This window comes from Mobula birostris, chromosome 15 (assembly GCF_030028105.1).
Source record: "Mobula birostris isolate sMobBir1 chromosome 15, sMobBir1.hap1, whole genome shotgun sequence".
Lineage (NCBI taxonomy): Eukaryota > Metazoa > Chordata > Chondrichthyes > Myliobatiformes > Myliobatidae > Mobula > Mobula birostris.
The window spans coordinates 16,587,618-16,605,325 of NC_092384.1; the positions used below are offsets into that span (position 1 = coordinate 16,587,618).

Genomic DNA, 17,708 nt, shown 5'->3' on the forward strand with positions numbered 1-17,708 from the left:
AATATCCAATGGTAGCACCTCTTGTTCAATGGCACACAATTCAGCACTGTCCAGAAATCAAATTGGCCAGGATGGTACATTTTGGTTTAGATATTCCTGATATAATTAATATCTTCCACTTAAGGATAAAGTATCATGGTAAATCATTGCAGGGTTCTAAGTACATTCAGATCATTGGGTGAGAATGTGAAGATCCCTGTCAAAATTTTTGAAATAGGTACTGAACTGCATTACAGAAGAGTTTACATGTGGCTTTAAGTAATTCTCCAAGGGCAGGTTAAGGCTAACTGCACATGATCAATACATTTCTGCTGGAAGTTTACATGCAAAAGCCTGAGAAGCATACCAAAGGCAAAGAGGATTCTAACAATATTCATTTTGAGCAAACCAAAAATGCATTTTATTTAAATATTTGTAAAAAATGAAAAAGTGGTAATAGTGCTTAATATGCAAAACAAACTACAGTCAAATCCTCCCAGAGTAAAGCGTCACAAGGCATTATACAAATTCCTACACATTCACTCATTCTTCAGTTTGGTACATTTAGGATTCAATAGATTCTTCCTTAAAAGGAGTTCCTACTTCAACTTACAGCAGTTGAGTTCTGAAAGTAAGAAAGTAACAATGTGCACTGATATTTGAAGATCTTCCCTCCCAAAATTTATCTACAGAAGCTCAACAGCAAGCAGTTGGATTCCTGCCTAATCATTGTTTTGTGCAGAATCTGGAAGTAAAACTACTGTTCCTTTGAGTATGATGGAGAAAAATTAAAATCAATTTCAAATTTTATGTATTATTGGTTGTTGAACTAATTAACTAGGATGCTATTTCAATTATAAAGAACAGAAACAGAAACTAGGATTTATTCTTTTATTTTCTCTTCCCAAATAAGGTTTTTGGAAAAAAGATGTTGTACTGAAACACGTTTGTCACTGCAGCAGTGATTGTGGTAAAACATCCAAACAATAGTCAAAACAGGAACCAACAACTGTTGTTTCATGTTGTTTTTCAGTATACAGTCGCCTATTATGTTACCCAACTGTCTACACTGAAATGCTCAGTTCAACTTAGGTCAGTATTAGTTACTTGAAATATTGCATAAAATTGTGAAAATCAGCACATTCAAAAGTTGGGGAACAGAATATTAAATAAATCTGTAATGTGCATGTGGCCAATTCTAGACATTATGCTAAATGCAAAAGTGAACATGCAATACAAATCATGCATAAAACACCATAGAGCTGGATAAAACATGTCTAACCACCTCAAAAAGTTTTAGAACTATGAATGGAGATTCGGATAGCCAAATTTTCTGGACACCAGATACATCCTGAAAGGACAGAATGAAGGCTCTCGAGGCCTTTCACATGTTACTTCTATATTACACACAGTTCTTAAACTTTCATGTCACACTGATGAGAGAAAAATATTGTTATAGAAGATGGTGCATCGCATGTGCTTAAAGTAACAAGTTCTGGGAAGTAGGACTGAAATTGTTCAAACCTATTAAAACATTTTTGGCTTAAAATCTTAAATATGGAATGTCACTTTGTAACTTTCCATCACATCATTTCAAATCTCCATACTACTTTTCCAGAAGTAGCAGCAACCCATCAGGCAGCAAAATATCAATCCACTCTAATGCCAATTATACAAGCTGAAACTACCATATCATACCTGACATGAACTATTTGAAGTTAATGAATGATGACAGTACAATTCAGTTTACCTGGAGCAATTTGAAACAAGACAATTAAGGATTCAAATAAAACTTAACAGAATTAAGTTCTATACAGACAGGGAAGCCATTGAAGTAGCAAAGGCAATATAATATAATCTGGAAAAAAAAGGTAGAATGAGGGACTGGTGAGAAATGTGTAAAATTGTTCAGTTTCTTGTATGATGGAAAAAAAATGACCAACATTACCATCAAGCAGCACTACATGGCAGCTTAGTTGACTAATTCCAAAAGAACCATCTTGCACTGCCCAATGAGTTCAAGAGAACTAGGTGGCCTTTCACAGTCCAACACAACAAACCTGTATACTATGTATATTTCCTTTGAGTTTAGAAGTAGCTTCCGGACACTTGTAGCTATTTAAGTTTCCCTTTTGCAGGTACAAAGCCATTTATTGTTTCCACAAAAGCTGTATATATATATATATATATTAAAAAAATCACCCATGCCACTTCCCACCCCAAATACTGTTAACGCTGGCTCCTTTCGTGCAGCTACAGTATATATGTGACAGTACAACGTCCCAGCTCAATGGCTTGACTTTGCAGAGTGGTTTGGGATGACGCTTGTCCTGCTCTTACTGTTGCAAGCGAAGCAGAGGCAAACAAGCAATTCAGGAAGTGTCAAGATTCCAGGTTCTCAGTCTTGCATCATCAAAACCAGAGTTCTGCTGTTGTTGCAGGTGTCGTCGTTCGGCTTTGCGCCGTAAAGAAATACTGTTCAATGATGATCCAGAGGATGCGTCATCATTTGATAAACTGTCTGCTTCATTCTGGCTTCTACTTGCATATCGTCTGAGAGGGAATAAAATGTTCACATTGTTATAAACTTGTTCTTTTTTCATCTTTCCCTCCCTGTGAGTCTTTCCATACTGATAAACCACATACTTAAGCACATACGGCTGTATCGGGTGTGTGTGCATGTGAGGAGTAGAGGAGGATCAATAGGCTCAGAGTGGAGGGGTTGATGTGGCCAGGGCTGGGTGAGAATGTAGCTTGATTGCATTGTTTGAACTGAATAGCATCCATGCATTTATGGAGAAGCTACTTAGGTATAAAGGGGATGGAGTGTTACATCAATAGATTAATAGAAAAGAAAGTCCAAACTCCCATACCCTGCTCCCCCTCTGATTAACCAAAAACAGTCAAAGCTTTCAAGTACATTTTTAGTTGTAGACCCCACTTCCTGAAAAGAATTTTACTCAATAAAAGTAAATAAGGACATTTAAAGCCCTGAGTGGGACAAACCTAGGTCCTGAGAATGTGTCATTAATTCTTACTGTCAGTATTTTCTTCTTTGCCATTACTTTCCTCATATCAATTTTGGCAACTTCCTGATTTGGTATTTCCTCAAGATATCAGGCATGCAGCTTCGTGCCTCCACTTTAAAGGCCTGACAAATTATTCAAAATGCATGCCATTTTCTCATTCATTTTCTGTTGTGTTTAATGGGCCCTTCAATTTTTACATCAGATGATAGTAATGTTGATTTTGAAATCCCGTTTATTCCTTTACGTAGCTATCAGTTTCATTAATTTTTACTGAAATATATGCAGTAACTTTGTCAAATAATTATAGTTTAGCAATTCTCAATCTTTTGTCACCCATATTCAAGGCTCTAAGCAAATTTTAGAGTTCAGAAATAAAATGCTACAAATCTGAAATACAACAAAAGATATCCACAAAAAATCATCAGTATAGGCAGCATTTGTGTAGTGTGAAACAGAATTAATGTTTAACTTGATGGCCTTTCATCAAAAATAGAAAGCCCAGTCTATTCATGCCCTATTGATTAGCGAATCCTAAATGAAAGCTCTTTACCAATCCTCAGCCTACCTCCGTGCTTGAAGAAGTAATTCCTCTTTGCGCTGCACTAACATTTGTTGTCTCTCATCTGTTGACTTTGAAAAGCGACTTCCCCGTGCTTCAAAGTCCTCAGCTGGAACATCGACCACTGCAGTTCTGGTTGCAAATGTCTCTTCCAAACTGTGGGTAGGTTCAAGGGCTGGATGCTCAGGCTGAAGATACAAAGGCATATTGTTTAGGCATTTATACAGACTCAATAGGTACACCTTCTTAGAAGCTCAAACCTTTTAACTCAACACCTAATGCTGTAGCAACTAATTTAATTTAATTAATTTAAAGTTTTAATTTACTCGTTCCAGTAGAAAGGAATATTAACAAGTTGGTTTTAAAAATCTTTCTTGCATTATGAGATAAATAATCAGATTTGCAGTTACTTGTTAATCAAGATGCAAAGACTAGAGCATCTTCATCAAGGAATGAAGGAAATAAAAAGCAATCTATAAGAGTTAATGTAATCCTTCTGAAGGGTATCAATCTAATTTTAGCAATGATTTTCAGCTTTAAAGAGTTTCACTTTCTCATTTCATGGAATATGGTAATTTCTAAACTTTAGAACCTAAACTAATTGAACTGCATTTGGATGATTTAATGAAAATAATCACAAACTTGAAAGAAAACAATCAAAAACCTGCCACTTTATAATGCATCTAAGTAATTTATTACAACACCTAAAATTTGGGAACTGCAAAAGGGAAAATATTTTCATTGCCTTTTCCACAGAAAGTTAACATTTGCTGGTACTAAGTGGTGCTAGACTACGTGGCAACAGTTGCAGACTGCTCCCAGCACACCCTCGGGTGTGTTGTTAATGCAAACGATGTATTCATTTCACAGTATGTTTCAATGTACACATGATAAATAAACTTGAATCTTGACTGAGAAGAGTGGGAGGAGAAGATGGCCGTGCAACGCAGCTCACAGTGGCCACAACGGTGGTGATATCTGTTATTTGTCAAGTAGGGTGCCGTGCACAACCCTGATTTGATGGAGGCAGACGTGAGAGCACGGAGGAACATCTGGTGAAACTTCTGAAATGCCTGTTTCGCTGCGGCTGCTACTGTGTGATCCAGAATCTCCGGAGGGGAAGGCCCTGAGTCCTCAGCTTTGCTTGTTGTTCGGCGGCCGAGGCGGGGTCGAAGCGCTTGGCAGAGGATGGCGCTCGGTGTCGGAGGGCTGGTTGGAGGCTCGAAGTTTTTGGACGGACTCAGAGTCCGCTGTGGTCGGGTGCTTCCAATGGTGCTGCGTTGGCAAGTTTGCAGCGCTTGGAGGTTCATGGCAGGGAGAGTTTCTCCCTTCTACTGTCTGCGTGAGATGATGAGGCCATCGGAACTTTGAGACTTTTTTTTTAGCATGCCCATGGTCTGCTCTTTATCAAATTACGGTGTTGCTTTGCACTGTTGTAACTATATGTTATAATTATGTGGTTTTGTCAGTTTTAATTTTGGTTTGTCCTGTGTTTCTGGTGATATCACTCTCGAGGAACGTTGCATCATTTTTTAATGCATGCATTTCTAAATGACAATAAATGAGGACTGAGTGTCCTCATAAATCTAAAAAAATTTAAATGAAACAGACTGTAAACTTTATATTTAATTTTTTTTAATTACATGAAGCAAGCAACATTTCCAATTATTCCAGAGATAAGACTGCTAAATGGAAAGATAGCTTTATGAAACTAGCAGTTTAAAAGATGAAAATAATATTAATGAAGAAGTCATTGGGTCATGAAAAAAAAATAGAAAGCGACAGTAAGAAATAGAACCATGATGAGAGCTGTAACTTGTCTCCTGAGTGGCAATATTTTTGCATCTAGCTTATCAAACACTTTTGCAAAAATCTCCAGAACATTCAAAGTCTTCTGCATTTTTAAAAAAAAACTTCAGCCTATTTAAGTCTTCCCAATAGCATTAACCTCAATTCATGTAGAGTAAACTTCACAGAATACGAAACTTAGTCTAGCCAGGATGTTAACATTTCTTCTTCATTTTCACCCATTGAGAAACGCAGCCCAGTGTCAGATTTTACTTCTCCCCTTTACAAAGGCCATAAACATTTAATAATTTGTGTGGCTGTGTTCCCAAATGCCACACCCACCAACACTTCTAATTGTATACCAGCATTACTGCCAAAAACATAGCAACTTGCAAGACTATAATTATACGCCCACCTTGTATTTTGTCTTCCTCAGGATTTGTCAAACCTACAGATTCTTTCCAATTTACTGTAATCTGCAGATTTCAAAATAAGCCAAGGGCATAAGTGAGGAGAAGATGGCGGCACGACACAGCGCGCGCGGCCGTTCCGAATGATATCGATATGTGTTAACTAGGGGGCCGTACACAATCCTGATTTGATGGAGACAGCCATGAGAAGCACGGAGGAACACCTGGAGAAACTTCTGAAATGCCCACTTCGCTGCCGCTGCTACTGTGCGATCGAGAATCTCCGGAGGGGAAGGCCCTAGACCCTCGGCTTTGCCTACTGCCTGTTACTGGGGCTGGGGTCGAAGCGATCGGCAGAGATGGTGCTCGGTGTCAGAGAGCTGGTCGGAGGCTCGGAGTTTTCCGACTGACTCAGAGTCAGACTGTGGTTGGATGCTTCCAGGATGCTGCATCGGCAAGTTTGCAGCGCCGGAGGTTCACTGTGTGCGTGAGATGATGGGGCTTTCGAGAGACTTTCAGACTTTTACCATGCCCATGGTCTGTTCTTATTAAATTACGGTATTGCTTTGCACTGTTGTAACTATATGTTATAATTATGTGGTTTTTATCAGTTTTTAAAGTCGGTTTGTCATGTGTTTCTGTGATATCATTCTGGAAAAACATTGTATCATTTCTTAATGTATGCATTACTTAATGACAATAAAAGAGGACTGCGTGTGCTCATAATCTATAAAAAAATTCCCAGCTTAAACGTGGGACACATCCTTGCATTTGCCACTAAGTTACCAACACCTGCACTGTTTTGAGACCAGTATATTATTTATTTTGTCTGTTTGCTTTTAAATTCCTTATATTCCAATATACATAACAGCACCATCCAGTAGCCTGCAAGTCTTCTTGGTAACCCTAGTATGTTGTTTTTGAGTTTTGGTATCACAGACGTGCATAAATCCCAAACTTACTGGCTGAGCTTTGCCAGCAATGTTACAACTGTGCTCCATTGCTGGAGTGAACATGGTCCACACAGAACCTCTTGCATTTAAAACCTCAGATCCTGCAAGGCTGAGGAATTTCACAGTTTTGATGAACAAAGCATAAAGCAAATTTTTATTGGAAATATTAAAACAGACATGACAATTTGAAAGTATGTTTTAATTGTTTTATTTTTTAATTTTTCAAAAGGCTTTTGACAAGGTCCCACACAGGAGATTAGTGTGCAAACTTAAAGCACACGGTATTGGGGGTAAGGTATTGATGTGGATAGAGAATTGGTTGGCGGACAGAAAGCAAAGAGTGGGAATAAACGGGACCTTTTCAAAATAGCAGGCAGTGACTAGTGGGGTACCGCAAGGCTCAGTGCTGGGACCCCAGTTGTTTACAATATATATTATTGACTTGGATGAGGGAATTAAATGCAGCATCTCCAAATTTGCGGATGACACGAAGCTGGGCGGCAGTGTTAGCTGTGAGGAGGATGCTAAGAGGATGCAGGGTGACTTGGATAGGTTCGGTGAGTGGGCAAATTCATGGCAGATGCAATTTAATGTGGATAAATGTGAAGTTATCCACTTTGGTGGTAAAAACAGGAAAACAGATTATTATTTGAATGGTGGCCGATTAGGAAAAGATGAGATGCAACGAGACCTGGGTGTCATTATACACCAGTCATTGAAAGTGGGCATGCAGGTACAGCAGGCGGTGAAAAAGGTGAATCGTATGCTGGCATTTATAGCAAGAGGATTCGAGTACAGGAGCAGAGAGGTACTACTGCAGTTGTACAAGGCCTTGATGAGACCACACCTGGAGTATTGTGTGCAGTTTTGGTCCCCTAATCCGAGGAAAGATATCCTTGCCATAGAGGGAGTACAAAGAAGGTTCACCAGATTGATTCCTGGGATGGCAGGACTTTCATATGATGAAAGACTGGATGAACTAGTCTTATACTCATTGGAATTTAGAAGATTGAGGGGGGATCTAATTGAAACGTATAAAATCCTAAAGGGATTAGACAGGCTAGATGCAGGAAGATTGTTCCCGATGTTGGGGAAGTCCAGAACGAGGGGTCACAGTTTGAGGATAAAGGGGAAGCCTTTTAGGACCGAGATTAGGAAAAACTTCTTCACACAGAGAGTGGTAAATCTGTGGAATTCTCTGCCACAGGAAACAGTTGAGGCCAGTTCATTGGCTATATTTAAGAGAGAGTTAGATATGGCCCTTGCGGCTAAAGGGATCAGGGGGTATGGAGGGAAGGCTGGTACAGGGTTCTGAGTTGGATGATCAGCCATGATCATACTGAATGGCGGTGCAGGCTCGAAGGGCCGGTGGCCTGCTCCAGCACCTATTTTCTATGTTTCTATTAAAAGACAAATTTGAATAATTTTTACTTTAAGTACTTCTGGACATCAGAATGTGAAGCAATGAAGACACCAAACAGCTTTGGCAGGACAGGGTTTTGCTGATAATATTTTCACAATTACTTGTTCCGGCCCACATCACCAAGTTACTAAATTTGAGGCTCTGGTATTGCTTCAGCTTCTAAGAGAATTCAGGTAAATAAGCCGTTTTGATCTGGAAACCGCAAGTTCAGGAGAATAGGAAACACCAGCAGCAAGTGGTGGCAGCAGGCCACTCAGCAAAGTCTGGACCATTGTACCTATTGTACTATCCTCAACTATATTCTTACTGAAAGAATTTGTTGAGATTGATGAAATGTTATGAATCCATTCTGAGTATTCAGAAAGGCAACAAAAAATAATGAGTGCATATTAACCCATAATTCAGCGAGCGAGATTCACTACCAGCATTTAGTCTACATAGATATTACAGTTAACTTCTCTGCATCCAGAAAAGTAATCTTGCTGCCCAGCACTTTTGGATATTCAGAAACAAACTTTGACAGCTTTGTCAGATAAATAGTTGGTGTTTCTGAAATGCCCAACATTCAAAACTATTTTCAATTAAAAAACAATTAAGTTTAACTTTGACAATGTACAAATCTCCAAAATAATTGGGATCACAGACTTACTCCAGGTAAAACTTTCTCTGGGTTCCCGTATAGGGAGAAATCCAAGTGAATTGGTACATTATCATGAAGAATTTACTGGCAACAACAGCTGAGAAAATGAGGCGCAAAATGAACTGGATCTTCCATGGTATGTAGCGTCCAAATTCAGAAGTCACAAAGTCATGTGCATAAATGTATGTTTCAGAAAATAAGCAAAGGCAGTGACAGAGACAGATTTCACAGAAATGGAAATAGGCAGAGTTTGCCATATCAACGATTAGAAAACATAGAAAAACTACAGCACAGAAACAGGCTTTTTGGCCCTTCTTGGCTCTGCCGAACCACTTTCTGCCTAGTCCCACTGACCTGCACACGGACCATATCTCTCCGTACACCTCCCATCCATGTATCTGTCCAATTTATTCTTAAATGTTAAAAAAGAATCCGCATTTACCATCTCGTCTGGTAGCTCATTCCAAACTCCCACCACTCTCTGTGTGAAGAAGCCCCCCTAATGTTCCCTTTAAACTTTTCCCCACTCACCCTTAACCCATGTCCTCTGGTTTTTATCTCCCCTTGCCTCAGTGGAAAAAATCTGCTTGCATTCACTCTATCTATACCCATAATTTTATATACCTCTATCAAATTTCCCCTCATTCTGTGATTAGTGGTTTGAAGTTCATCTTGGTCACACACAATAAGCATATAAGCAGCCTGACTTAATTACTAGAGAAATATAGGGACTGAGAAATAGAAGTTTACAGTGGGGCCCAAAAAAGTTTTTTTTTCCAAATATTTGGTTTGGGAAAATTTTGCACATACAGTATTAAATGTCACAATTCCTAAATGATGATTTTAAAATCTTGGAAGGGAGACACAAATATAAAAAAACATTGCGCCTTTATATTTAGTCACCAATGTGAAAAATGCTACAACCGTTTTGTGTATTGCAATTACCACACAAAAAAATACGAAAATAACCAGATTACAGGTGTCCCCTGCTTTTCGAATGTTCACTTTACAAAACCTCACTGTTACAAAAGACCTACATTAGTACCCTGTTTTCGCTAACAGAAGGTGTTTTCACTGTTACGAAAAAAGCAGTGTGCGAAAAAAATCAGCGCACGGTAAAAATCAGCGCGCGCCCCGAGCAGCCACTCTCCCCCGGATTCAGAACGGCATTCTCGGCGGCACTGCTTAAACACGTGCCTGTGAGCAGCCGTTAGCAAGATGAGTTCTATGGTATCAGAAAAGCCTGAAAGAGCTTGTAAGGGTGTTACACTTAGCGTAAAACTAGACATAATTAAGCGTTTTGATTGTGGTGAACGAAGTAAGGACTAAGTGAGTTTGGCTTGGGGAAGCTGACAAAGATGATGTTGAAGAGGTTTTAGCATCCCATGACCAAGAACTGATAGATGAAGAGCTGATGCAATTGGAAGAGGAAAGGATAACAATGGAAACCGAATGAGTACTGATAAAGTACGACTTTAATTATGAAGGGGTACATTGGTTTGGGGGATATTTGCAGGATGGTTTGAGTGCTTATAAAGAACTGTATGATAGAAAAATGCGCGAGGCTCAGCAGTCAAGCAAGCCTTCCACATTAGACACAGCAGACGACGTACCTCGACCTTCGACATCGAGGTGGGCAGTCATAGGAGAAGATGAGTTGCCTGCTCTAATGGAAACAGACGACAAGATGACACTCCAGTGTCCCACCACCCCAAAACCCAGGCCGCAGACAGATACCAATTCGCGGAGAATGCAGCAGTAGCCAGGAGGCACACAGCACATCTTTAAGAAAAAAGCTGAAATAAACATGCTAATCAGGTGCCGCCCGACACGTAATTGTTGGTCCAGCTCAGAGGCGATGCAATCGGCACTGATCTGGGCCGACAATTACGCGCTGGGCGGCACCTAATTAATTAGCATGTTTATTTCGGCTTTTTTCTTAAAAGATGTTCTGGGTGCCTCCCGGCTACCGCTGCATTCTTCGCAGATCGGTATCGGTCGCTGCCTGGAGGGTGGGGGCCACTGCACCACCCCAACCTCCAACTCAGCCTGACACACCACCATCAGTGTTCTCCGCGCTTTCCCAATTCCAGTAAGTGATACTACACTGTACATACATTATTTCTACTTTATATCAGCTGTGTATTTTTACATGTTATTTGGTATGATTTGGCAGCTTCATAGCTTAAAGGTTACTAGAGAGCTCTTGCACCGTGCTTTTGCCGATGGTGCTTGCGTGAGATTTTCGCTGCGGAGAACAGTTCAGGCAATTATTGTGGAAGAGTATTTCTACTTTATAAGCTGTGTATTTATCATATCATTCCTGCTTTTACTAGATGTTACTGTTATTTTAGGTTTTATATGTTATTTGGCATGATTTGGTAGGTTATTTTTGTGTCTGCGAACGCTCACAAAATTTTCCCATATAAATAAATGGTAATTGCTTCTTTGCTTTACGACATTCCGGCTTACGAACCATTTCATAGGAACGCTCTACCTTCGGATGGCAGGGGAAACCTGTATCTGACTTTCCGTTAAAAACTGATGACTCACCTGACTTAGACAAAAGTGAACCCTCCTTTAACAGTCAAGGCTGTCTGACTGGAATTGCTCGGTTACAAAATTTAGGGTGGAAGTTAACCTTCTGGATGTTTGAAACACCAAGATGAAGGACTAAACTCCACAATGAGACCACTACCTATGGTGAAAAGTTCATTCAAACAGAACTGAGCGACAGTTTTTTTGCACAAGGAGGATGTATATATTAAATATAAAAAAACTCAAGGACAGTAAGGTCCTACTTATCAAGTAAGAGCTTTTTAAACAAGATGCAATTAGTGTAGATTCCACCTGCAGTACAGCAATATTCCACAACATGGATAATCAAATTATATCATGGAATATGAATTACCTGCTGTTCACTACTTGAATCAGCTGGATTACCATTGTCCTCATCCAAAACTGTACCATTTAATGCTGGTCTACTATCTTGTCGCTGTTGAAGAGAGCAGAGATAGGAATAATAGATATTAGGAGATTTAATTAATCTTAGACACAAGAATGCTTATGGCGCAGGATACCACTTGATCCATCTCTTCCATGCCCGCCCTTTACCATAACAACTCTGGTTCCACCATCATCTCCTCTAATGCCACAAATCTTTCATTGCACATTTATATAGTATGTTAATGCAAATGGCACATTTCACTATGTTTTGATGTACATGTGATAAATAAATCACAAACTAAATACAATGCTTTCTTGAAGACCATATGAAATCTGCTTGACCACAACTGCAGACAATACTTTACAGATTTCAACCAGGCTTCAATTATACCGGGACCCAAGAACAGAGAGGTGACCTGCCTCAATGATTATCACCCAGGAGCACTTATATCCACAGTGATGAAGTGCTTTGAGAGGTTGGTGATGAAACACATCAATTCCTGCCTGAAACGAGACCTAAATCCACTCCAATTTCCCTTCTAGAGCAACAGGTCCACAGTAGATGCCATCTCATTAGCTCTTCATTCAAGCCTGGAACATCTGGATAGCAAGGATGCATACATCAGAATGCTCTTTATCGACTATAGCTGAGCATTCAATGCCATCATCCTCTCAATAAGCACCAAGACCTTGGCCTCAATACCTCCTTGTGCAATCGGATTCTCAATTTCCTCACTTGCAGATCCCAGTCAGTTTGGATTGGCAACCACATGATCTTCAGCACCAAAAGGCTATGTGCTCAGTCCCCTGCTCTACTGGCTTTACACTTAACTGTGTGGCTAAGCACAGCTCCAATACCATATTCAAGTTTGCTGATGACACCACTGTTGAAGGCCGAATCAAAGGTGGTGATGGATCAGCATATAGGAGGGAAATTGAAAATCTTGCTGAGTGGTGTTATAATAACAACCTCTCACTCAATGTTAGCAGGACCAAGGAGAAGGAGAACCCAGAGGTCCCTGACCCAGTCCTCATTGGAGGATCAGAGGTGGAGAGAGTTAGCAGCTTTAAATTCCTAGGTGTTATTATTTTGGAGGACCTGTCCTGGGTACAGATCACAAGTGCAATTACAAAGAAAGCATGGCAGTACCTCTACTTCCTTAGGTACAAGAGCCTCAGGACTCGCACCACAGGTTCATAGAAACATAGAAAATAGGTGCAGGAGTAGGCCATTCGACCCTTCGAGCCTGCACCGCCATTCAGTATGATCATGGCTGATCATCCAACTCAGAACCCTGTACCTGCCTTCTCTCCATACCTCCTGATCCCTTTAGCCACAAAGGCCATATCTAACTCCCTCTTAAATATAGCCAATGAACTGGCCTCAACTGTTTCCTGTGGCAGAGAATTCCACAGATTCACCACTCTCTGTGTGAAGAAGTTTTTCCTCATCTTGGTCCTAAAAGGCTTCCCCTTTATCCTCAAACTGTGACCCCTCGTTCTGGACTTCCCCAACATCCAGAACAATCTTCCTGCATCTAGCCTGTCCAATCCCTTCAGGATTTTATACATTTCAATCAGATCCCCCCTCAATCTTCTAAATTCCAACAAGTATAAACCTAGTCAATCCAGTCTTTCATCATATGAAAGTCCTGCCATCCCAGGAATCAATCTGGTGAACTTTCTTTGTACTCCCTCCATGGCAAGAATGTCTTTCCTCAGATTAGGGGACCAAAACTGCACACAGTGCTCCAGGTGTGGTCTCACCAAGGTCTTGTACAATGGCAGTATTGGCTCAGGGTGTCTGACCCTCCAAGGGAGGAGTTGTAAAGTTTGATGGCCACAGGCAGGAATGACTTCCTATGACGCTGTGTGTTGCATCTCGGTGGAATGAGTCTGGCTGAATGTACTCCTGTGCCCAACCAGTACAATATGTAGTGGATGGGAGACATTGACCAAGATGGCATGCAACTTGGACAGCATCCTCTTTTCAGACACCACCGTGAGAGAGAGTCCAGTTCCATCCCCACAACATCACTGGCCTTACAAACGAGTTTGTTGATTCTGTTGGTGTCTGCTACCCTCAGCCTGCTGCCCCAGCACACAACAGCAAACATAATAGCACTGGCCACCACAGACTCGTAGAACATCCTCAGCATCATCCAGCAGATGTTAAAAGACCTCAGTCTCCTCAGGAAATAGAGACGGCTCTGACTCTTCTTGTAGACAGCCTCAGTGTTCTTTGACCAGTCCAGTTTATTGTCAATTCGTATCCCCAGGTATTTGTAATCCTCCACCACGTCCTCCGCAGTCTCTCCTGCGCAGCCATATCCATTATATCGTGTTTCAAACAGAACTGTAGACATTACTCCACGTGCAGTCTAATCAGTGTTTTGTAAAGTTGCAGCATAACTTTCCAATTTTTATATTCTATACCTTGATCTATCAAGGCAAGCATGCCATATAATCTCTTCATTACCCCAGTGTTACCACTTAGTGAATTATGGGCTTGAAACCCAAGGTCCCTCTGCTCAATGTTCCTTAGCACCCTGCTATTTACTGTACACATCCTATCCCTATTTGATTTCATAAAATGCATCACCTCACACTTGACATTAAGTTCCTTCTGCTTATGTTCCACCCATCTTTCCATCTGATCGATCGATATAATGCTATACCCTTACACAATGCTCTGTAACACTACCAACCTGTTTCATACCTGTGCCTACACCTAACAAGTGTAGGTACGACAATTACAAGCAAATCATTAACTTGTATTGAATCGCCTTTCAACCTTCTTGAATGAAAGCAATCCTAACTTGTCAAATCTCTGTGTAATATTAGTTCCACATCCCAGGAACGTTTCTTGTAAAAAGAAGCCTTCCGAAGGCTTCACATCCTTCCTATAATTTGTCAACTGGAATTGACCACAATATTTGAGTTAAGGTCAAACCAGTATTCAACACAATTTTCCCTATACTTAAGCAAAAAGGAACATTGACCTGCTGGGGAAAGGGAACTTGAAGTCTCCCTTCAAGTATGTTATCAGTGGTGATTTCCATCGAACGTGTTAGCTGCAGATCCTGGAGAACGAGATGATATGGAACTTGGGGAAACATTTCCTGGATCTGATGAGCCTGTGAGGTACAAGAAAGCAAGATTACACCAAATGCTGTACAAGTTTGTCTCATTCTACATGAACCTATCATAGGAGGAACAAAAATGTACTGTTCCAAACAAATACATCCATGAATAAAATTTGAACAGTACGAAATTATACTTTGTATTTTTAATTAATCGTGCCAATAGGAAAAATGCAAAGCCAGTTTTTAAAGCCAAAAATTAGTAGGCTTCATCTGACTGTTCTAATATAAATAGGATAGGAGATTAGTGTGCAAACTTAAAGCACACGGTATTGGGGGTAAGGTATTGATGTGGATAGAGAATTGGTTGGCAGACAGGAAGCAAAGAGTGGGAATAAACGGGACCTTTTCAAAATGGCAGGCAGTGATAGTGGGGTACCGCAAGGCTCAGTGCTGGGACCCCAGTTGTTTACAATATATATTAATGACTTGGATGAGGGAATTAAATGCAGCATTTCCAAGTTTGCGGATGACACGAAGCTGGGCGGCAGTGCTAGCTGTGAGGAGGATGCTAAGAGGATGCAGGGTGACTTGGATAGGTTAGGTGAGTGGGCAAATTCATGGCAGATGCAATTTAATGTGGATAAATGTGAAGTTATCCACCTTGGTGGCAAAAACAGGAAAACAGATTATTATCTGAATGGTGGCCGATTAGGAAAAGGGGAGGTGAAACGAGACCTGGGTGTCATTATACACCAGTCATTGAAAGTGGGCATGCAGGTACAGCAGGCGGTGAAAAAGGTGAATGGTATGCTGGCATTTATAGCAAGAGGATTCGAGTACAGGAGCAGGGAGGTACTACTGCAGTTGTACAAGGCCTTGGTGAGACCACACCTGGAGTATTGTGTGCAGTTTTGGTCCCCTAATCTGAGGAAAGACATCCTTGCCATAGAGGGAGTACAAAGAAGGTTCACCAGATTGATTTCTGGGATGGCAGGACTTTCATATGATGAAAGACTGGATGAACTAGGTTTATACTCGTTGGAATTTAGAAGATGGAGGGGGAATCTGATTGAAACGTATAAAATACTAAAGGGATTGGACAGGCTAGATGCAGAAAGATTGTTCCCGATGTTGGGGAAGTCCAGAACGAGGGGTCACAGTTTGAGGATAAAGGGGAAGCCTTTTACGACCGAGATTAGGAAAAACTTCTTCACACAGAGAGTGGTGAATCTGTGGAATTCTCTGCCACAGGAAACAGTTGAGGCCAGTTCATTGGCTATATTTAAGAGGGAGTTAGATATGGCCCTTGTGGCTAAAGGGATCAGGGGGTATGGAGGGAAGGCTGGTACAGGGTTCTGAGTTGGATGATCAGCCATGATCATACTGAATGGAGGTGCAGGCTCGAAGGGCCGAATGGCCTACTCCTGCACCTATTTTCTGTGTTTCTGTAACCCATATCAATTCATCCCCTATTGATCACTACAAATTAGTACAAAACTGCAAATGTGAATATATAAACTTCAGTATTTAGTTGACCAACAATATAATTACAGCAAACATATTCAAGAAATAAACTAAATAATTAAGGATACTTCAGGAGGATCTACAAATATTACACTTGTTAGCTTCAAGGAGCAGTTGGAGCTAAACTTCAAACAGAACAAATGGCTGACAGGAAGACACCCCTCTATGTATAGACACTTGCACATTTATATTCAAAATAGACCAATTCAGTAGATAAGCAACACACATCAAAGTTGCTGGTGAACGCAGCAGGCCAGGCAGCATCTCTAGGAAGAGGTACAGTCGACGTTTCCGGCCGAGACCCTTGATACTTTTCTTTCAATACCATGTATCAATTCAAAACCCAAAAATTTACATTATATGATGGAGAAAGAGTAGGCAGCAAATGGAAAGACACTTTTTTGACTAAAATGGAGAGCAGAGAAAGGGAGGCCTTGTTTAGGTCTAATTTTTAAGTTGTTATCCCCTAAAATAGAGAGTGGCTAAAGAAAACAACCCTGGAGTACACTCAGGAACACAAATACATTTACGGAAAATCTGCACTTTATGGCTCTGCATTTAAATGATGTTCTTAAATAAAACTGCTTTTTGTTACAAGCCATATTGGCAACTCAGGTTATGTTATTACTGGTCTGCTTAACAGACAAAGACACAGACAAACAGAATGCACCATGGGTTCCCCTGCTAAACTCACCATAGCATTGAGTTGGGAATTGTTAGCCTGTGTGATGCCAAGGATATTTGTTGTATGCATCACCTCCACTGAGAAACTAGGCAGCCAGCTAGCAATACGAGATCCTGTAATGATTGAAAATTGTAGCATTGAGCTTAAATTCATATTTTGAAACAAAGATCAGCAGAAATTGATCAACAAAGTCACTGTGACACAATAATACAGCCGGAAAATATGGTTTGGGGAGGGATTGAAAATGCTTTTGTTACAACTTGCAGTTTATCTTTTGTAAACGCATACATATCTGTGTAAACCATATTTGTGAAGTGTTGAAACCAATCCACATTCAATGGCAGTTTCTAAATCCAATGCTACTGGCAATTACCAACATCTGGTCTGGTCACAGGTTACATTAACAAATGCATGCATAATTCTGACATGGGTCTCATTTTAAATGAAGATAGGATGTTCTATAATCTGTGGCTTCAGTCCAAAACTACATACATCAAATTAAAATCAGAATACTCAAATCACATTGTCTTAATCTTTCTGAAAAGACAGAGCTGATGCATCTCAAATCACTCTCTCAGAGAGATCATTCAAATTGGGAAGGATCGAGGAGCGTTATCTGCTCCCACAGCTCTGTAATGATTTACGTTGCTTGACAATTCAGAAAGAGGCACAGCCTATAATATCAA

At 40.4% G+C, this 17,708-nt stretch overlaps 1 protein-coding gene across 1 annotated transcript in view; it reads right to left on the minus strand.

Annotated features, from left to right (window-relative positions):
- Window positions 1-372: 372 nt before the first annotated feature.
- amfra (autocrine motility factor receptor a) overlaps window positions 373-17,708 on the minus strand; it is a 71,985-nt gene continuing 54,649 nt past the window's right edge. Inside the window, exons 10-14 of the mRNA XM_072279372.1 lie at window positions 17,032-17,135; window positions 14,730-14,864; window positions 11,693-11,776; window positions 3,574-3,755; window positions 373-2,532 (exon numbers count right to left, since the gene is read on the minus strand). Coding sequence (XP_072135473.1) covers window positions 2,352-2,532; window positions 3,574-3,755; window positions 11,693-11,776; window positions 14,730-14,864; window positions 17,032-17,135 — 686 coding nt within the window. The 3' untranslated portion in view covers window positions 373-2,351. The remainder of the gene's footprint in view (window positions 2,533-3,573; window positions 3,756-11,692; window positions 11,777-14,729; window positions 14,865-17,031; window positions 17,136-17,708) is intronic.